Genomic DNA, 21,301 nt, shown 5'->3' with positions numbered 1-21,301 from the left:
GCAGGGTGGGCTGTGGGGGCCCTGGGGTGTCTGCACCTGCGCCGGGCGGGAGGGGTGAAAGAGCCGGGCCCCACTCCCTTACAGCCCCAGCCAGAGGGTGGCTGGGCAGTCAGCTGGAGACTGGCCCCCTGGGGATGGGGGCAGGGTGCTGGTCTCAGACCCTGGCCCCTTAAGGGCCTCCCATGAGCTACATAGGGTCCACCTGCCGGAGGTTTAGCATGTTAGCAGCGCCGGCGAGGGGTGGAGGATGCAGGAGGTGGTGGCGGGGCTGGAGCGGTTCACCTTCGCCTTCGAGGAGGATGTGGAGAAGCAGAGGGGCACGGGGCTCCTGCCCTTCCAAGCCATGGACAGTGAGTGAGGCCCGGGTGGCCCTGCCTGCTAGTCCTGGCCATCCCGGCGGATGGCCCAGCTCCCCTATGGGTCTGCCCCCCCGACCCCCACTCTGGTTCTTCTGCTCACCAGGGAGAGTGGGTGGGGGCCCAGGATTACCCTCTGGGGTTTGAGGGCTTCTCTTCTCTGGGACAATGGGGCTGGCTTCTGTCAGCCCATTTTCCAGACTGGGAAAACAGAGACACACAGAAGGGGAAGGGAGAGGCCGGGAAAGGCCAGCTCGGCCTCTAGAGCTCTCAGGCCAGCCTTTCCTTAGTGCCTGTTTGCCAGTTGGGGGGCTCAGGCCCTGGGGGCCACCTTCCAAAGGGCCTGGATTTGGGGCTCCAGAGGCTCAAGCCTTGGGGGGGGTCAGGTGGGACTTGTGATTGGGGGGTGAAGTCACCCCAGATAACTGCAGCCTCGCTGGAAGCTCCCTTCTCTCGTCTTCTCTGCCCCGTCCAGAGTTGGGCTCAGCTGTGTGCAATTTCTTTGCTAAAGGGCTCTGTGAGAAAGGTGAGTTAGCATGGCCCGGGATGGGGCAGGGGCTCTCTAGGCCTTGCCAGGCTCTGCAGGGGCTTGGGAATTGCACGTGGGAAGGGGAGGTTGGGATGGGGCAAAATTTTACCCTCAGGCAAAAGAAAAATGGGTAGGTTCATCAAGAAGCCCACTCTTTCCCTACATATGTCCCAATGCCCTCTTTCTAAGCTCTTCTTCCCAAATGTAGGCATCCTGGGGAGACGTGACTCAAATACGGGGCTTTTTAATTTAAGCCAAGAGAAATACACAGTTGCCCCAAAAGTCTTGCCTCCACTTTGGGGGGTTCCCAGCGCCCCTAAAGCCTGCCTACACATCCAGGTTAAGAAACCCTGCTAGGGTGAATGAGGGTTGGACTTGCTTTTGGCATTGGAATGAGTCTGTCCCTGGAGGCTGGGAGGTCAGCAGGGACCCAGGCAGGGAACAGCTGGAGCCCACTGGCCTCGTTCATCTCTGGGGTGAGAAGGGAAGGAGCTCACTGACCTGTTCCGTGCAGCCAGGATGTGCAGGCGCGCATGGGCCTGTCTCGTTGGCTCGGTCCATCCCTTCTCTAAAGCGGTGGTTCACAGCAGTGCCCTGCTGCGCGCTGTCTGGACGTCTCAAAGAAATGACAGTGATCACAGAAGGTCAGGGCCAAGCAGGGCAAAGTCCAGGGGTATTTAGAGCAAACACCTCCCCGGCCTCCCTTAAATTTGATCAAAGAGATGGCACCCACGAGGCCATTCCTGCTTAGACACTTAGGAACAGGGATGTCCTTCCTGCCAGTGGCGAAACCATTTTTAATGTTGATAGTTAATTAAACGTAACATCTCCATGAACAATCCCTTCTAAATTGTTATAAAATCGGCTCATAGCACAACATTAGGTCTTTGACAGTGGGACTTTTTTTTTAAGGCATTATTCCACACGTCCTTAAAAAGCACTTCCTAGGTGCTGGGGGTTGGGATTCGAGGCTGGAAAACATGACAGCGCTCTTGGTTGGAGCTGCTGTACCAGCCTGGGGTGGGGTGGGGTGGGGGGACAAAGGGAAGCACTGTCCCACAGTCTGGGGGCTCCTGATCTTTGACCCCGAGCCTCACCACCTGCCTGGATGGGTGACTGAGGCCTCCCAGCTGGGTGCTCTGGGTGCCTCCAGGTAAGCTCTGTCCCTTCCGGCACGAGCGAGGGGAGAAGATGGTGGTGTGCAAGCACTGGCTGCGAGGGCTGTGCAAGAAGGGTGACCAGTGCAAGTTCTTGCACCAATACGACGTCTCCAGGATGCCCGAGTGCTACTTCTACTCCAAGTTCGGTAATGGCCCTTCCTGGCTCACCCTGTGCATGGAGGTGGGGGTGGCGGCCCCCAGAGAAGGCTGGACACAGCCCAGGAGGTGACCAGGCCGGTCTGGACCTCAAATACCTGCTTCTCCAAACCTTTAGAAAAAGCGGGACCATACCCTGTGAACCTCACCACCCACGTCCCCACAGGGCTCAGGCACGGGCTGAACCCCCTTACTCCCAAGGGAAGGAGAGGGTGGGGTTGGGGTCATACCCCATACCCCAAACTCCTCTTTCACCTGAGCTGCTTAGTTTAAAAAAAAGTCTTGGTTTAGAACAAAACTTACCGATTCCATAAATGGAAAGCTAGTCTCACTTATTGGAAATTAAAAGTAACTGTAAATGAAATCAGGAAGTTCAGAAGTAGAATCCCTGGAATTGTCTTGTGCACCAAGCTTCGGGGACTCGTCGACCAGCGCCTTACTTCCCTTCTGGCCTCGAGCCACCCCCCTTTCTCTGTCACCCGTGGGACTAAGAGGGCCTAAGGGGCTTGGAAGGGGTGATGGGGAAGTCACAGCCTCTTTAAAAGTCACCTCATATGCGAGCGGAATCTGTGAATGTGTTTCCGAGTTCATCCTCATTGAGAAAATTCCGCAGCTCTGAGTTTCTCAGAGCTGGGGGCCGGGTAGCCTGCCTTCTTAGATGTCGGCCCAGCCTGGGGGCCCAGGGGACTCTGATCCGGTGGTTTCCAGATGGTGGTAGGAGAGAGCTGGGAAGATTCCCTGACTTAGAAGGTTACAAAACAGGGCTCCTGCCTGCTTCCAGGGGGCGCGGGTGGGGGTGGGGGCCACTGCCTCTCCTTAGCGGTTACAAGCAATGGGGAGGCGCCTGAGTGGTGGGAAGAAGGCAAAGCACCCCCCAGGTCCGTCAGAGCTGCATCCCCCTGCCCCCCAGGCCAGCTCTGTCCCCAGGTCAAAGTTATGTTTGCCTTCTACTCCTGTTTCCTGGCCACCGCCAAGGGTTACCTGCACGTCTTCCTTTAAGTTGAGGACAAGTTGATCTTCCACCTGGTTCTTCCTCATGGCCTACAATCTGTCATTTACAAATGCCACTCACTTCTTCAATAAGCCTTGGTTGGTCTCCTCATGGGGACTGGGGACTGTGCTAGCATGGACACAGGAAAAGGACCAGGTCTCCTTCTGCCCTCAGGTACAGCCGGGGGGCGGGCGGGGGGCGGACACACGAACTACGGTTATAGTACACAGCCTGTTTCTCTCCTTAGAATAAAAGAACGCATATCTCTTTCAAAAATGATACCAAAATAAGCATAATTGTTATTGGCAGCAAATTACTTTATTAAAAGAATGTGGTTGGGGAGGCATGGGCGTGGGAAAGGGTAGTTGAAATGGGCTAGGTGGTCCAAGACTTGGGGCTCAGCTCCTGGGTGGGGCTAATCAAAAAGGCCCATTGGGAGGCTCTGCCTGGGGGGTCTGGTGGGCGAGGTGCTGGTGCCCCCTGCTGGCTGAGCGAGGAATGCGCGACCAGTCCAAGGCAGAGGGGCAGCCCCCTTCATGGTGATTTCCCGTCACCTCCATCTGTCCACTGCTGACCTAGCCTGGGGGCGCTGCCACCTTGATTCCTTAGAAGGCTCCAGCCCAGAGTTAGCACGATACCAGCTTTATCCTGATGATGAGCAAGTAAACCCTTGATCTGGGCGAGGAAGCTGGGATGAAAATGGATGTGATGTTTCCCTTCCGTGTACATTGGCATTTTCATTTATGAAATGAGAGGGCTGTAAACAAACAGTTGTTTTAGACTCCTAGGAGTTAGTGGTGTTTTTTATCCAATTAAACACTGCTTTGTAGAAGCCCAATGTATAAAATAGATCTCTTCCGAGCACATTCTGAAAACCACCAGAGTAGATGATCTATGGAGTTCCTTTCAACTCTGAAGAGCACTGAGTTGCAGAAATTTAAGGAGGATGAAATTGGAAACATTCACCAATTCTCTATGTGAATGAGGTGAAAGATGGGCTGAATCTTCCCCCGTGTCTCCTTTGGAGTCCCTGGGTCCCTAAATATCCTTGGAGGGTGGGAAATCCAAGAAGGCTCCTAAACTCCTTCTGGGTAGCCCATACTCCTAGGGCTGGCCTGGGGACAAGCCAAACAAGATCTCAGACTGATCCAAGAGACGTTATAGCACAGGCTTAGTGTAATTACAGGCTGTCCCTCTGTGAATGTCTATTTTCACTCCTCGTCCAGGATATTCCAAAGTGATAGTTCGCCCTTCTGGGCATTTGTACCAAAAAGAAGGGCTCCCCCCAGGTGCTGGCAGCAGTGTAGTTCTCAGAGAAGAGTCGAGGACAGGGTTTTAATCACAGCACACAGTAACACCGCCTTTACGTGTTTGACTTCTCAGGTTGCTGGTAGCCAGCTCCTGGTCTCCTCCCTGCCTCCCCTTGTTCTCTGCATCCTCATAGCCTCTACAGCTTCATTTCCAGTCTTTCCCTCTGCCCCAGCTCTTCCAGTGTATATTTGTGTCCATGTCTTTCTTAGGGAGTATTATCAGGGCCCCTTCTTGTTAGGTTGCAGAAGGCCTAACACCTCGCTGCTGTCAACCAGCTGCTAGGGAAAAAGGCTTCCGCGGGAGGGGCAAGGTGAATCCAGTTTGGGGAGGAGGGATGGGGCCAGGAAGACAAACCTGCTTCTGTACAAAGAATGGTGTGACTTTCAGGTGACTGCAGCAACAAGGAGTGCTCCTTCCTCCATGTTAAGCCAGCTTGCAAGAGCCGGGAGTGTCCTTGGTATGACCAAGGCTTCTGCAGGGATGGTGAGGCCCCGACAGACAGGGAGCACTCAGGGATGAGGGGTATCGGGGGTCCGAGCAAGGGAGGGAGTGCTCCTGACGAAGTTCCGTGGGACCAGCCACCGTGCTGAAATCCTTTCTTTAGTTCTTCCCAGCTCCCGCTCCAGGGGGTGTGGGGTGCGGGATGCTGCAGAGCTATGAAATGCAGGCAGGTGCACTGCAAGGCAGGCTTTGGGAGGCGTATGTGACTTCACATCCTAGCTCCAACATGTGTGGGCTGCAGGGCCTTGAACACGCACTGCTGTGAACCTGTTTCCTCACTCATGGAAAGGGGAAACCCTTGCTAGGGGGGTTATTGGGAAGTTTAAACAAAGGACCCTACGTGCAGCTCTTGGCAGAGGGTCTGGCCAGTTGCAGCTGTCCAGCTCACATATGGGCCTTTCTCCAGACCTTTTTCCCTCCAGGGGTGTCCTGAGCTGCACCATCCCCATGTCTACCCACCCCTGTTACTGCCAGCCAGATTTAGGAGACAATTTCCCCACCAGAGGTCTTGCACCTAAGTATGGCATTCTTCCAGAGGTGTGAGCGGTAGGCTTTGGGGGGGCGCTGCATGGGAAGAGGGGTGCTGAAGGCGGGTCAGTACCATGTGGAGTTAGCTTTTTCTCAGCCCTACCCTCTAGAGATAAATAAGTAAATAAAAGGCAAATAATGGTCTCCATTCACGTCAATCCTCCAAGGTACACGGTAGGGTAGAGTGACACTTTCGACCCTCTCTGTATCAGACCTGCTGCCCAATGCCTGCTCCAGCACGTTCCGAGGTTGCCTGTCCTCGTCTGAGTCCCGGGGCTAGAAGTGGGTGTTCCTGTGCAGTATAAAAGGACAGGACGATTTACACACCCCTATTGCACATGGGGCCTCTGGCCGTCCACACCCTCCCTCCCTAGTGAGCTTTTTCATGTTTCCCCTCATCTGAAAACAGCTCCTCTGGTTTGTACCCCAATTAGATTGTTGAACTTTCTTCTCTTTGCCCAGCAGGACCCCTGTGTAAATATCGCCACGTTCGAAAAATGATGTGTATCAACTACTTAGTTGGCTTCTGCCCCAAGGGACCCAGGTGCCAATTTGCACAGTAAGTGTGAGGCCTGGCTCACCAACACCCACCTGAGAACTGGGCCCACCCTCTGATTTCTTGGCTACTAAATCTAGGATACCGCATGGGCCTACGGTGCAAAATTAAGAGTCTGGCCAGCACATGCCCAGATGCTTTCCTTGCTTTGCTGACCCTGCCCCACCCTGGATCTCCAAACTGTTGCCTGCACTGAACTCTAATCTTCCTGTTAATATCCACTTGTGGGGAAGGGTTTCGATCTTTTCACAAATTGGTCTAGAAAAATAGTAAAAATGTTTACTCCACCCACCCCTACCTGCCTCTCTGCAGTTGCCCTTCCCTTCCTGGCTTGGGTCAGGGCTCCTTCCTGAGGGTTGTGAAATATGAGTTCTGCAGCAGGCTGGTGCCCGGCATGCTAATGAGCAGAGATGGGAGGGTTAGAGCAGGGCTGAAATTGTCTCTCTCTGTACTTCCCATAGTCCCAAGATGAATCTTTTATTCAACCCAAGTTACTTGAAGGTGAGTGCAGGCAGACAGGGGTGCACACATGTCTCCCGCCCTCTCCTCCACGTGTGACAGTTCCCCCAGGGGCCTTTCTCCCTGGCACTGCATGATTCACTCTCTTGCGTGACCTGCTCCGAGCACAGTCCCACGACAGGTCCCATGCCAGCACTGTGCAGGCATGTGTGTGTGGTCACCCCTCCCAGGCCCCTCCAGCCTCTGTAATCGCTGCTTCCGGTAGGACTTCTCAGCTTGTCAGCCCCAGTGTGCCTTCTCCTCAGCTCCATAACATTTTTGTCACAGAAAATGGGGCCCAGCTCCAGACTTGCAGCCCAAAGTTATTCTGAGTCAGGATATCCTGGCTGGGTCTGCCCCTATGGGAAGGCACCACTTAGGGGGCAGTGGACTCCGGCCTGCAGGCCGAGGCCTGTCTGCTGCCTGGTTTTGTTCAGCCAGTGAGCTACAGGTGACCTTTACGTTTTTAAAACATTGGGGGGAAAGATCAACATGTTTTGTAACCTGTGAAAATTATTAAATACGAATTCCAGTGGTCATAGTTGTAGTGGATGCAGCCCTTATCGTTCATTTATGTGTTGTCTGTGGCTATTTTGTCACCACAGTGGCTGACCTGAGGCCAGGGCAGAGGCTGAGGGCTGCAGAGCCTACGCTCTTCAGTGTTCTGTCCAATACAGAGGAAGTTTGCTGACCCCTGGCCTGGGCGAGGGAATGCTGCACTGCCATTCAACTTTGGCAGAGGTCAGAACAGGAAAAGAGGATGTTGGGGGCAGCCACTGAGCTCTTTGTAAGAGTTAATTAGCAGGAAGCCAGGCCCAGGAGCAGGGGCAGGGAGGGCAACAGCGCAAGAAGGCGCCCCCTGCTGCCCCTGAGGGGGACTTTTGATGCAAGGTGGGAATCTTCAGTGACCTGTGGGAATTTGCAAGCCCATTTCCAACTTTCAGCAAAAAATGAGCTTTCGGCAGCTGAAATTGTAAATAAGTAATTGCAAACTGTAGCTCAAAGATGGTTCAAAACCTGTTTTAAGCCTGCCTCAGCACAGATGCCGCATGAGCGCCCAGGGGCTCTCAGCAGTAGATGACTTGCCTTCACCTGCAGGCTGTCAACTGGGCTCGGCAGGCAGCGGGACCGGCACCGCCTGCATCAGCTGTGGAGTACTCCAAGCTCCCTCCTCACTCAGAGCACCTGCATCCCCGCCACCAGAGGAGACCTGAGGAGAACCTGTCCTCCTCCTGCCCGAGGCCCCGGCTCCAGCCGGTCACATGCTACAGGGTAAGCAGAGCCCAGAGGACTGAGCTCCTGCTCCTGCTGAGGGATAGGAGGCTGGGTGCGACCGGTTAGCTGGGGAAGCAGCAGAGCCCTGCAACAGCAGAGAGCACCATCCCTGAGTGAGGGAGGAGTGTGAGTTACAGGAGCACGAGGAGTACTGGCAAACCTAATGTTACAGCACGGAGGTCTCATGAACTTAGGGTCTCTTGCCAGACAAGAGATGTCTGTTTCTTTAAAAAGCTAGTTAAGTATTCATCATTTCCTTCTCTGCAGCTTACTAATTTTGGGTTATTTATAAATAATGTCCTTAAGATTGGGTGAAGGGAGGGGATGTTTGGTAAGGGTGGCAATGTAGCAACTTGGCTTTCTTTATTGCTATCTTCTGAGTTTATTAGGAAGAAAAAAAAAGTCATCTTTTATACTTTCAAGAGACAATTTCTAAATTGTCCTGAGTTTGTTCCCCTCTTCTGCAAGAGGACAGTTATTTCAGTATAAAGTAAAGGAGGGAGAACTCTTGGCTTTCCTGTACATTTTATTTTATTGGCCTTTCAAAGCCTAAACTCTTGTTCTCCAGGGTAGTTATGTTGGATTTGAATGTCAAGGTCCTGGAATGTAGCTTCATTTATGAGCAGAAACTATCATATTCCTTCCAAAGCTAGCTATCGTCTATGGTTCCCCAGAAATTCAAGATTTTTCTCTTGGGATTTGAATTCACAGACAATATCATGCCTTTAACCTTTTTTCTTTTAGTGTCGAAAAATGGGCCATTATGCCAGTAAGTGCAGTAAAACCCAACTGGTAGGATTTATCACAAAATAACCCATGGTCTGGGGAATTGAAGACCTTCTAGAGAAGATACCCAATGGTTGGGATTCTCTGTTCCTGACATGCCAGCATGAACAGCCATCCTAAATAGGACTTGGGGTACAGAAGTTTACGACTCCATCTGTTTACTTTCTTTTATCCTGTTAAGTGTATGAGCTACCAAAAATACAATAGAATTGAAGGCTGACTGTGGCAGGAGTTATCCATGAAATGGAAGAGCAAAATATATGTGAAATCAAGTCCAAAAGTATATGGGAAATACACAATTATCATATTTTGTTTCGCTTCTGTGCTGCTACCAACAATTCTAGGATGCACATGGCAGTGCTCCTGCACATGGCTTCAACTGTTGCTACATACTGGCAATTAAACAAATGGTTTTCTTTAGCATGAAGGCTGTTTCCCTGTATGGCTTATTTAAATTTGAAAATCTATTCTGTGCATTCCTCATGTGAGGATATTATGGGAAGCAGATGACACACACAAAAAGGCTTATCCTGGGGGGGGGGGATGGTACACTAACATAGAACTTTTAATGCTATACCATCTATGCCACCACATTAATCAAAGCTGAATACAGTTTAATCTACTGAGAAAGGTGGGGGGGTGGCTAAACTGAGCCTTCCAGAGAACTAGAGAGGAGTAACAATACAGGGTCAGAGGTGGGTACTGCCATCCTGCCTTTGGCCAATGCACAGACAACTCCTGCCCTGCCTGGAGCTACAGGTTGCAGTCTATAAGAATGCTAGCCCAGGAGTCAGATTTTGGGGGTGTGAATCCCAGCTCCAGCCAGAGCTGCTACGCACAGAAGGGCACAGCTTTTAGGTAAGTTACTTAACCTCTTCAAGCCTGCTTTGTCATTCTATAAAATGTACTAGATGGTACCCACCTCACAGGGTGGGTGTTAAGAAGAAATGAATGTAAAGAACTTTGCACAATGGCTAACACAACAAGTACCTAACTGCTAGCTGGATTTAAGGGTAGTGTGAATTGTAATGGGGCCTTCATTGCTTGGCTCAAGTTTAGAATTTGTTGTAATGTAATAAAATACCATAGGACATTTTAGAACAGCTGCTATTATCTAGTTTCTAGTACCTGTCCTTGCTGGAAATGATATAAAACTTCTAATCTCACCAAATCTCTCCAAGGTAGGTATCATTACCCCTATTTTATAGCCCAGACAAATGAAGTCCTACTAAGTTACATAATTTGCTGTCTGGATTAAATTGATTCTTTAAAGGTTTTTATATCTGTAAGCATCCAAGAACTCTAGATAGCAAAGATTCAATAGAAGTCATAAAATTAGAAAGGTACTGAATCTTTTGATGGAGGGAAAAGACACTAGCAGAAAACTTTAAAGTAAAAGGAATTTATTCCTTTTGAGAGGATATAGGAGCGGGATTCTAAAATTTCCAAGAAGAGATGATAAACAGAAATCATTTGCCCACTATTATACTCAAGAAATATAAAAGGCAATTGACATTCCATATAGTGTGCTATTTTAATTAGCTTTTAAAATATTTGTTAGTTTTTGTTCACCTACAATTCTGGTCCCCAATCCTACTCTGTCTGCATGCTTTTGTCTCTCATACCTGTCAAGACCTGGTCAAGGACCAGCAGGAGCTTCCCAAGAGGAAGGGCCTGAAAAATGCTAATTTCTGTCAATTTAGATATTATCCTTTATCAGTATATATGTCATCTAGTACCTGGTATAAATGAAAGGTAAAACACCAATGTTTAGGGGACAATTTGAGGGAGAAAGATTTTAAATTGAGATAGCGTTTTTTACTGAGAATTGCAAAATCACTCTCTAAAAATTTTAATGATGGAATTTGTCAGCCTCATGTTTCCTTGAGTAACATCAGCCTTTATGATTAAATAAAACTGAAACCTTTTCAATATCTTGGACACTTGAGAGCAAGCCACAGAACCAGACCTGTCCACATAAAATTTACTTCTTTTATAATTTAGATTCCAATAATTTTATTTGCACTCTCTCTCTTTGTCCAATACAATTCTGAATCATTGAATGTGTATTGCGATCGCCGCCACCGTTTTCTCCTCGGAGTTCCAAAGCTTTCTTAAGTGGTGTCCAGATCAACATTATTTGCGCCAACGTTGTAGCTCTTTAGATAAACAGAGACAAATGTAAGGATCCAAGAGCCTACTGCTATGGACTATTTCTGTCTCTTTTTCTCAACAGTGGCCAGTTATATTACACAAGCAACAGCACCTACATACCAGTGGGAGTCTGCTGGAATCCCAGACTGCTTGATGTGCCCTTCAGCTTAATGGGTACCGAGTTAGCCAAAAAATACAATTAGGGTCAAACCTGGATTTTTTTTTAGAAGTCTGATTATACATTTTGAGAATTATAATTGTGCTATATTTAGTGTTCAGGGTTATCTTGTACCCCTATACCAAAAGTTTTCATATTAAAGTATTGGGCTTTTTTTATCTTTTCCTTATGTTTTTTGAAACTCGAAGGACATATTTTTATAATACCCTATTTGAAAAATTAAAATGAATGTGAACTGGAATTAAAAGAAAAATGAAATACAGGTATTTTTCTTCTGGTAAAGTGCAAGCTGAAGCTCATGACTGGAGGGTGTTGGCTTTTGTAATAGTAAAAGTAGATTCAGACAGCTATAAACCTTAGACACACTAATGAGAGAAAGCTATTTTCTGTCTCTCTTCTTTTGGGGTATAAAGGTGTTTGGTTTCAATCCTCAAAAGGTGTTCTTAGGAATTAAAAAGTCATCAGGGAGGAGAACTTAAGCATCTAGTAGGGAGACAGCTTTAAGGAGAAAAAAAAATGTATACCAGTGACAGTATTAAAGGGAGCACAGAAGTAATTATGTAAATTCAGTCAAATCTCATGAAGGCCATTATAACCAAAACCTCTAGTTAAAACAGAAAAACACTGAGCCTCAGGCAATAGCTCATTCACTGGGGCTTGTCAGATACTGCAAAACTGTAATATAAAGGTAATTCAGAGGGCGGGCCACGGTGGCTCAGCAGGCAGAGTTCTCGCCTGCCATGCTAGCATCTCTTGGGCCGATTCCGGGAGCCTGCCCATGCAAAAAAGAAAGGCAATTCAGAGACTCCTTTGGAGGTCCCTATAATGGGATGTGACCCCTAATTTAGGCCAAAAAACCCAGAAGGCTTACTCAGATGCCTGAAACTCCAGTAACAACAAAGGGCGAAGTATCCTGTAAAGAGCATTGTGATGCCTCCAACTCCACTCCTCTTCAGGGTGTTGTTGCACCGGGTCCATCCTGTTTAAAGAGAAACGTGTCTCCTTGTCACAGCAGACTGTAACACGGGGCCTTTATCTGGGAGTTCAAGTTATCCCAGCTAGTTTGGGTGGTAAAAGCGTAATTCAAAGAATTTACACATAATATGGGAAGAGCTGGAAGTAATCTTAGATTTAGTCCAAGCCACCATATTTATACATATTTTTAACAAGATGAAAAGGTTTAAAATACAAAAGACCTTAACCCTAATAAATTCAAATTAGTTACTCTTATTTTGGGAGGCCTGGCTAAAACGTTTAGTGGAAGAAATTAATAAAATTAGTTAACTTGAGGTTTAGGGTCTTGGCTTCAGAACAAGTCACCATCAATGTGGCCAAGGAAGAGATGGGGATAGATGGCAGAGAAGGGCACAGAATAAGTATTAAACAATAAAGGTTCAATAAAAGGTAGCTGCTGTTAGGTTTGGTGTTTCCAATTATGACAAATTCCATAACGAAAAAAGACAAACAGAAGACTACACAACATTTTTCTTTCCTTTAGCCTGGTTCTAATGGACATGCTCAAGAGAAACTTCTCCACATGCATGGAGCCAGTTAGAGAACACAAAAAGTAAGTCCAGCCTCACCTTTTTGTACAGCTCCCAGGAGCTTCATCAGAGGGAAGTTGGAGATTGTGCGTCTGGTTGGAGATTCCCAAATTCTTATATCCGTTGAACTTCTTTCCAACAAAGGAACTGTGGTTCCAAACAGAAGTCACTGTGATAGTACTATTAAATTAATCTCCTTCCCAAAGTTGTGTTGAAAGTTCCCAGGGCTAGGTCTCAGGAAAAGGTGTATTCATGATCTTTATGTTGGATTGCAGCTAACTCTTACGTGTGGAAAGGCAAAACACTTTATTCTGGTAAAAAAAAGTTGACCCTGGGGATCAAGACATATATTTTTTTCTTTTTTAATTGTGGTAAAATTTATATTACTTGAATTTACCATTTCAACCATTTTTAAGTGTATAATTCAGTGGTATTGAGTACATTCACAATGACGTGCAATCCTTTATGCAATCTCCACAACTTTTTCAACATCCTAAACAGTCTGTATCCATTAAGCAAGGACTCCCCATCCCCCTACTCTCACAATGCCTGGGAACCTGTACTCCTTTGTCTCTATGTTTATTTTAGATATTTCATGTAAATGGTGTCATATAATGGTTGTCCTTTCGTGCCTGGCTTCTCTCACTCAGCATGATGTTCTTAAGGTTCAGGCATATTTCAGCATCTCTCAAAACTTCATTCCACTTTACGGCTGAATATTCCATTGTTAAGTATGCACCACATTCTGAACCCATTCACCCACTGACAGACACTTGCATGGGTTCCACCTTTAGGCTATTATGATTAGTGCTGCTATGAACACTGGTATACCAGTCAACTGTTGGAACCCCTGCTTTCAATTCTTTGGCTACATACCTAGGAATGGAAACGTAGGGTCACAGTAATTCTCTTCAACTTTTTAAGGAACAGCCAAACTCTTCCACAGTGGCTGCATAATTTTACATTCCGATCAACAAAGGATAAAGCTTCCTATTTCTCTGCATCCTTAATAACACTAGTTAGTCTATTTTTTTAAATAATAGCCATTCTAGTGGGTGCGAACTGGTACCTCACTGTGATTTTGATTTGCATTTCCTTCCCCAACTCTTAATCCAAGGGATGTCTGTGCCAGGAAGGGCAGATTATCCAAAACACCAAAACATACTTGTAACCTGATGAATATGCTACCCAGATGATCATATATATGCTTAATTAAATGACTCATTTCTATCTTCTATCCTCTGCGAAACATCTGAGTAACAAAACGTAACTTTCTACTACTGGGTTGTATTAACTACTGCTATTTGTCACTACCACCTGCAGTATATGTATCTTGTTTTTCCCCATTACTATTACTGGCCAGCAAACACTTTTTTTTATGCTTAATATACAAATAACTAAAAAAGGAGGGCTTATGCTATATATTTTTTTCCTGGAACCTATTTTTCTTCAAGTTTGATGACAGGGAGATATTCTACACTATTGCTATTTCTCTGGTCTTGGCTTGGTCTAGCAGGTTTATATCTATGACCGTTTTAGCAGATGTGATAAAAGTTGCTGTGGATGTAAAAATACTATCTAAATTATCATTTTTATATTAAATAACAATGAAAAGAACTATGCTAGCTTCTAAGAAATGACAAGATAATTTTCCTGTGAGGTAGAGCTGAAGATCTTAAAAAACAAAGCACAATATATCTCATTCATCTTGGGAAAAATTCTGAGGAAAAAGATGGGGAGAAATGATTTCATGAAAACTGCAATTGTACAACCACTTTCTCAGCATGTCAGGAAATGTGTGGCTCCTTGATTCTCATCTTTCTTCTCCAGTCAGTTGAGCCTATTTACTTCTAGCTACAGGTTCAAGACAAACTTACTGGAATGACAGCGGTTCAGGCCCTGAGCAGAGATAATGGAAGAAGCCTGTGGCATGCTCAGTAGCCAGAGAAATCCTGTTACTGCTTTTTACAACGTCTTTCTGCCTGCTGCTCAGGTGTTCTGCATTCTCATCTACATCTCAGAGTATGACTGGGTTCCCACTCGTGGACTCAGTCTGTCTGTAGACCTGGAACTGCTATACTTACTGCCACATCCTCTGCCACCCCATCTCCCAGACACTGTCTCTTACCTGCCAGTGTTAATGCCCTTACCCAACTTAAATGGTTAAACATCCAGTGACCAATGGCTCTACTCTCTACTACAACTGCTGCAAATTCTCAAGCAATCTTTCTTTCTCTCAAATTTCATGTCCATACCTCTGGCTTAGTCTGAATTTCAGACACACGATTTGACCTCTTATATCTTTGACTGCAGGTTATCCTGACTATTCTAAGCCCCTTCCCTAGAATGTGCTCCTTCTCAAATATCTCCCATGGCTACTGTGCCGGTATGAAAGGATTATGTTCCCTAGAAAAGCCATGTCTTAATCCTGATCCTCTTATGGAGGCAGCCATTTCTTTTAAACCCTATTCAATACTGTAGGTTGGAAACTTGATTAGTTATCTCCAGAGACGGGACACACACAACCGGCTATCAACCTTTGATTACAGGGAGATGTGACTCCACTCATCGCAGGTGGTCTTGATTAGTTTACTAGAATCCTTTAAAAGAGGAAACATTTTGAAAAAAGCTTCAGAGCCAGGAGAGCCCACGCAGGCAGACCTTTGGACATGAAGAAGGAAAACACCCCTGGCGGGGGGGGGGGGGGGGGGGGGGCTTTATGAAACAAAAAACCCTAAGAGAAAGGTAGCAGATGCCACCATATCCATGTGCCTTTCTAGTTGAGAGAGAAACCTTGAACGTCATCAGCCTTCTTGAACCAAGGAATCTTTCCCTGGAAGCCTTAGATTGGACATTTCTGTAGCCTTGCTTTAATTTGGACATTTTTCATGGTCTTAGAACTGTAAACTTGCAACTTAATAAATTCCCCTTTATAAAAGCCATTCTGTGTCTGGTATTTCACATTCTGGTAGCTTGGAAATTAGAACAGATTTTGGTACCAGAGAAGCGGGGTACTGCTGTGGTTTGCAAATACCAAACATGTTGGAATGGCTTTTTAAATGGATAAGGGGAAAGTTCTGGAAAAGCTGTGAGGAGCTTGATAGAGAAGGCCTAGAATGCTTTGAAGAGGCTATTGATAGAAATGTCAACTGTAAAGATATCTATGACAAGGCTCTAGATAGAAATGAGGCATGCATTATTGCAAACTGGAAGGAAGGCGACCCTTGGTTTAAAGTTGTAAAAATTTATCAAAACTGACTGCTGGCTTTAGACAGAAAGTCAGATTTTTAAAAGCCATGAACTCAGATATTCAGAGAAGAGATTCCCAAATTAAATATGGAAAGTGCAGTCTGGCTTCTCCTTGCAGCTTATAGCAAAATGTGACAGGAAAGAGATAGCTGAGATCTGAACTCTTGGGTACAAAGAAACCAGAAGGTAATGTTCTGGAAAATTCTGGGCTTCCAGGAAGGGAGACCCCAGAGAATCGTGCCCCACGTGAGGATTTGGCCAAATGTGGAATCAGTCAGCTATTTCAGAAAAAGCCAGGACTGGAGATGGTGTTATCCAGGAAGGTTTTGTGGAAACCCCTTCTGTCTGATGGGCATGATCCTTGCCTACTGCATGGAAGGCCAACAGGAGCGTTGTGGGAGCTGTATAAATGGAACCACTGTCAGTCTGGACTAAAAGACTCAGGAGAGGGACAAAGTGAAGATAGGATGTCTTCATAGGCAGAACCATGGAGGACCTGAGATCAGGAGACCTCCAGCTAGGAGAGCGGACCCACCCAATTACTTGAGAAGATGAGTTTGCCCCAGAGGCAGAGGGTGGGCCTTCCACAGCTACCCTACTGATGGACGATGAACAGCCTCAAAGAGTAAGCTTGAGACAATTAAAAGACCTCAGAATTAGGATTCAGATGGACCTGGATTTGAATCCTGATTCTGTCTGAGGCTGAGATTCATCATTTATAACAGTGGAAAGCACAGTGATAGCACCTCAGGATTAAATGAAGTGATATGTAACACACCTTGTGTAATGACTGATACAAAGTCATCACTTAATACATACTAAGTCTTCCTCTAAAATGAAAAGTGAATACATCAGGGATAGTTTCAAGCACTATAAAAGAAAGTACAGAAAATAAAGAAATCCTTCTATCTGTAAATTTATTATGGGGTGTGCTTACACAATTGAAAAAAACAGACAAGTGCAAAGATGACAAATATCTTGTATTCTAGTCATGGCTTAATTTCTACAAATTGGTTGAGTGGAAAGGGATTAAACTAGAATTCAGGAAGCTAAATTCTACTCTCAATTCTACCTGTTGGCAACATGATCTTGCACACATCACTTATTATCTCTGTGCCTTTTTCATCACTTGTGAAATAGAGATCAAATCCCTCTGCTCATCCCTCAGGGTTGAGGCCTAAATAAGAAAATACAGTCAGATGTTAATATTAAATTCTATGTTTAAAATGGAGAAGGCGCTTGACCTTGAGACTTTTAAAGAGGGCTTGGTTATTAAAAATACCTGTATTGGGCCACGATGGCTCAGCAGGCAAGAATGCTTGCCTGCCATGCCAGAGGACCCGGGTTTGATTCCCGGTGCCTACCCATGTAAAAAAATAAAAAAATAAAAATACCTGTATCTACTGATGCAGTTGAAGACAATACAGCTATAACTAGCAATGCTCTTTCATACATTTCCATTTTGAAAACCATTAGAAAGAGGTAATTACAATATTAAAAAAAATGCTTTTGAGACCTTGAACAAGTGTTGTGATAGGTCGGTCTCCTGTTAAAATAAATCTGAAAGGGGCCATGAAGGCTCAATAGCAGAGTTCTTGCCTGCCATGCCGGAGACCTGGGTTTGATTCCCAGTGCCTGCCCATATAAAAAGCAAACAAACAAACAAAAAATAAATCTGAAAGCACTACTGAAAATTAAATCAAGAAAAGGAGATGCATATTACCTTAAACCATATTCCTAGAAAATCTGAGAAAAAAAAAAACAATGTTTTCTGGTGAGGGAAATGAACAAATTTTATTAGAGAGACAGTCTAGTAATGAGATAAGATTCAGCGAAAAAGGTAAGGACACATGAAACTACTATCAGGAAACTTCTTGGCTCCTAAATGGGGCTTCAGTCCTATTACCTTGTCAATCTATTCTAGCCATTAAGCAATGAGGAGTTAAGTTTCTAAAGAGACTGATTCACAAGCAGGAATAGTTTTGATGTCCAGTCTTTTTCCTCAAGTCCTACTTCTTACCTCATCTCTCACATCTCAGGATCAGCTCTCCGATTCTTTTCCGAAGTTCTGGAACCACATTCTTCAGTTCTAACTGCGGGGGCCTAGTTTTTCTAGTTCATGGACTTCTACATATTTTTGGCCATGTCCTCTTTTCTTGGTTCTTGGCTTCACTGGCTCAATAATGAACCCCAACTTCTACCTATCTGCCTTGACTGCCATTCCTCCCAGGCCAATTCTGTCCTGCCCCAGCTCCAAAAATAGCTTCTGCTTATACCTTTCTTATTATTTTAAATTTCTAGATGTTGCATTTGACCACAAACTTGGAACCTGTTTTCTACACAACCTGGTCCAGGTCTGACTGTAAACAGTGTTGCTCTTAGGTGGACTTTTTGAGGTCTTTATACTTTTCTAAAGTCTGTACTTTACAACACTCACTCAATTCCTACCAGCCATGTCTCTTCCTAATAGATAAACTCAACTGCTATGGACCCTTACCAGCCTGCCCCAGACCAATCTCCAGATCATGGTGGAAGGAAAGGGAGAGTGAGAAATCACCGTTACTGACTTCTGGAGCAAGAAGTAATGTTTTCAGAACAATTTAAGTTTGGTGCACTGGATTGCCTAGGTAAAAAGAAGCTAAATGAGTGAAAATATTAGTATTCTGAACCTTATTTATCCAAATGGCACAGTATTCTGAATGGGTTAAAAAGCCCTGGAAAATGAGCTTGTTTACCTTGTAAAAGTCTTTCCCCCTGGGGACTGATGAGCTGAGGATTCTGGGCCATTGTGTTCCAATACTGAGGTTTCCCTGGCAACACCCCTAGTCCCAGATAACTAGGGTAGAGTTCTGGAAACCACTCCAGCCCCATGGAGCTGGTCTGGGTCTTTCTGTCAGCAGTATCAATATGATTGGTAAAGGTGTTTTCAGAAGTGTGATGTTGGGTCAAATTTAAAGACTGCTGGCATCCAATATGTAATGCCTGGGGCTGACAGCCAGATTTGGGCTCCAGAGAAGACTGCTCCTTGCTCTCCAGTAATGCCTTTACATCAGTGACTTGACTATGGTTAGAGGCTTCTGATTTCTCTTCTTGAAGAAATTTTATAGCCAGAGAGGGAAGACTTTGATTAGGTGACTGCGATACAGAAACAAACTCATTGCAAATTGTCTCTTTTAGAGTGAACAAATTGAAACTTGGATTTTCATCTTGAAATTTCTTCTCTCTGGGTGAATCATGACTGTTGAAGTTATTTGAGTCATTGCTCACGGAAGTCCACTCCTGCATTTCTACCACAGATACATTTTTCTCTGCATTTCCTTTGTTTCCACATGCTTCTACTCCAAGGTTCAGTCCTCTTTCCTGAATGCCATATATGATGTCCTGGTTTTCCTCAACTTGGATTTTACCTAATGGGCTTGCTCTCTGGCCTGAAATTTGTGATTGTGAGTTCTTTTTCTGAGTCTCAGAGTTTCTTTTATTAGTGGGGAGTTGTGAGAGGTGATCTGTGGCTTTGGAGGCTCTTTCACTGCTCGACAGTAATGTTCTTACTTTTTTAACCCTGTCACTGACATTCATGGGACAACTGTGATGATAATCACCAACAGGCACATCTAATAACTTTAGCTGAAGCTCCTGCTGTAGTGGATTAATTTTGTCCAATTTCAGATTAGCAGAAGTGGTTTGTATGTCAGTAGGTAAGTCTGGAGAATATTTTCTATCTTGATTTGATGACGAACGTTCCATTGTGCCAATCAGTAAAGCTCCTTCAGATTCTGAAAGATTACTTCTACTTTCCCCTGACTTAGGCACATCTTTGGCAACCTCTCTTTTAGGAGAGGCGTTTTCTGATGCATAAAACTGAGGCTTTGTCTCGTCCTGGAAAGCAAGTTTTGGTTCAGTATTTTCTAACAAGAGTTGAACTTGATTCTTCATGTCTTCATCTGCCTTTATATTACTTGCTCTTTCCAAACCAACAGCTAATAAAGGCAAGGACTTAACTGTCCTTTCTGATTTATTCCTTACCAATTCAGTATTTCTTCCTTCACTTTTTCTCTGTAAATCTGTCTCTGTAGCTTTAATTGAGTCTTTGACTGGCGCCTTCATTTTTTTAGCACGAGGTAGTGTAGTTGACTTGGACTGACAAATTTTATGATCACCAGATATGTCTGGCCCTAACATCTTACAGTATGGCAAGTGGGATTTTAATCGTTTAAATGACTTCTTACAATAAGGACATACTTCCATTCTGGGTGGAGTATCACTCATCCTTTTCCTGAAAAAGGTAAAAGATTATAAGGAGCACATAATTTGTAGAGCAACTACCAGTACTTTATATATTATACTTTTTTTTTTCATGGGCAGGCACTGAGAACCAACCCGGGTCTCTAGCATGGCAGGCGAGAATTCTGCCTGCTGAGCCCACCCTATATATTATACTTTCTAAATTCATTTGGAACCACCTAGGTTGAAGGAAATTTTAAAATATGTATTTTGATCCATTCTGTTTCTTATAGAAGCAGAAAATAGAAAACATAGATTGATTTTGAGATGAACTCTTTTTATGCTTGGTCTTCATATTTCTTAAAATCTTCCCAAAACTAATAATTTATAAAAGTTAAAGAGATTTTTCAACATCCCTAACCAAGGAGCTGAGCAAGGCCAAAAGACTTATGTATGATAAATTAATGGTTAGCTGAGAGGGAATAATGTTCAAAATACCAGTATGAATAAATTGATTGGTATTTAAGAATACAGCATCTCAACTAGGTATCACATCAACATAAAGAAATTGGTAAAAACCTTAAATACATCTTTCAAGGATTTGAGGGCAACTGATTAGAGAAGTGGTTTCTAAAGTGGAATATGGACGATCCACTGGGTACAGAAGGAAAATATTAGAACTTCCATTTATATTTATTATCTAAAAATAACAAAACTCTACTAATAGTTAACATAAGGGTAATACACCAAAAATCTGTGTACGATGTATAAACAAACATATACATGGGGGAAGGCAAGGTCTGTGTATCTGTAGAATACTGGGTTATTAGCAATTTGTTTATTTTGCTATCTTTGTTAATTTTTCACTACAAAAAAATGTAAAAAGTTTTTATCACATAGCATTTGTACCTCTACATTTTTCTTTAGTCAGGAAAAGGAAATGTTAATTTCAAAGTTCAGCTGAATGTTATTTTTTACATTTCATAGTCTTTTTATGAAATTCTAGAGGGCAGAGGACTTGTCTACTCTGAGTATGCCTGCATTATCAAAACCTAGCACTGAGCCTGGCATATAATACAGTTGAATGAATTTTATCTCTAGACATAAAAACAAATATCATTACAAGTTTCTGTAAATACCTCCTGACTACTGAACAGCTTGAAATGTGAGACTAAACCTATTTACAAAATAAACAGATACAATCTTGGTCAACTCATTTAGCAAAGCAACCAACCTACTGTATTCTATATGAAGTCAGGAAAATCAAAACTACGTTTTCTGCCAATATACTTTACAGTAATTATTTTT

General features: G+C 44.7%; 2 protein-coding genes across 7 annotated transcripts in view; one reads left to right on the top strand and one right to left on the bottom strand.

The window, feature by feature from the left end:
- The first annotated feature begins 247 nt into the window (after positions 1–247).
- CPSF4L (cleavage and polyadenylation specific factor 4 like) lies at positions 248–6,108 on the top strand. The gene is made up of 5 exons (XM_077162990.1): positions 248–350; positions 832–882; positions 2,039–2,191; positions 4,891–4,986; positions 5,998–6,108. The coding sequence occupies exons 1-5, from the start codon at positions 248–250 to the stop codon at positions 6,093–6,095; spliced, it is 501 nt and encodes a 166-aa protein (XP_077019105.1). The 3' UTR covers positions 6,096–6,108.
- A 4,538-nt stretch (positions 6,109–10,646) lies between these two features.
- Positions 10,647–21,301, bottom strand: part of MTNAP1 (mitochondrial nucleoid associated protein 1) — an 11,894-nt gene continuing 1,239 nt past the window's right edge. For 3 of the 6 annotated variants that reach the window (XM_077163706.1, XM_077163708.1, XM_077163709.1), the window contains 4 exons: positions 18,508–20,045; positions 12,563–12,670; positions 11,851–11,958; positions 10,647–10,806 (listed from right to left, as the gene is read on the bottom strand). In XM_077163706.1, coding sequence (XP_077019821.1) covers positions 10,784–10,806; positions 11,851–11,958; positions 12,563–12,670; positions 18,508–20,045 — 1,777 coding nt within the window. In that variant the 3' untranslated portion in view covers positions 10,647–10,783. The other 3 variants (XM_077163707.1, XM_077163710.1, XM_077163711.1) reach the window with 3 other exon arrangements.

Source organism: Tamandua tetradactyla, chromosome 6, assembly GCF_023851605.1.
Source record: "Tamandua tetradactyla isolate mTamTet1 chromosome 6, mTamTet1.pri, whole genome shotgun sequence".
Taxonomy (NCBI): domain Eukaryota; kingdom Metazoa; phylum Chordata; class Mammalia; order Pilosa; family Myrmecophagidae; genus Tamandua; species Tamandua tetradactyla.
This window is presented reverse-complemented; position numbering and strand designations above follow the sequence as displayed.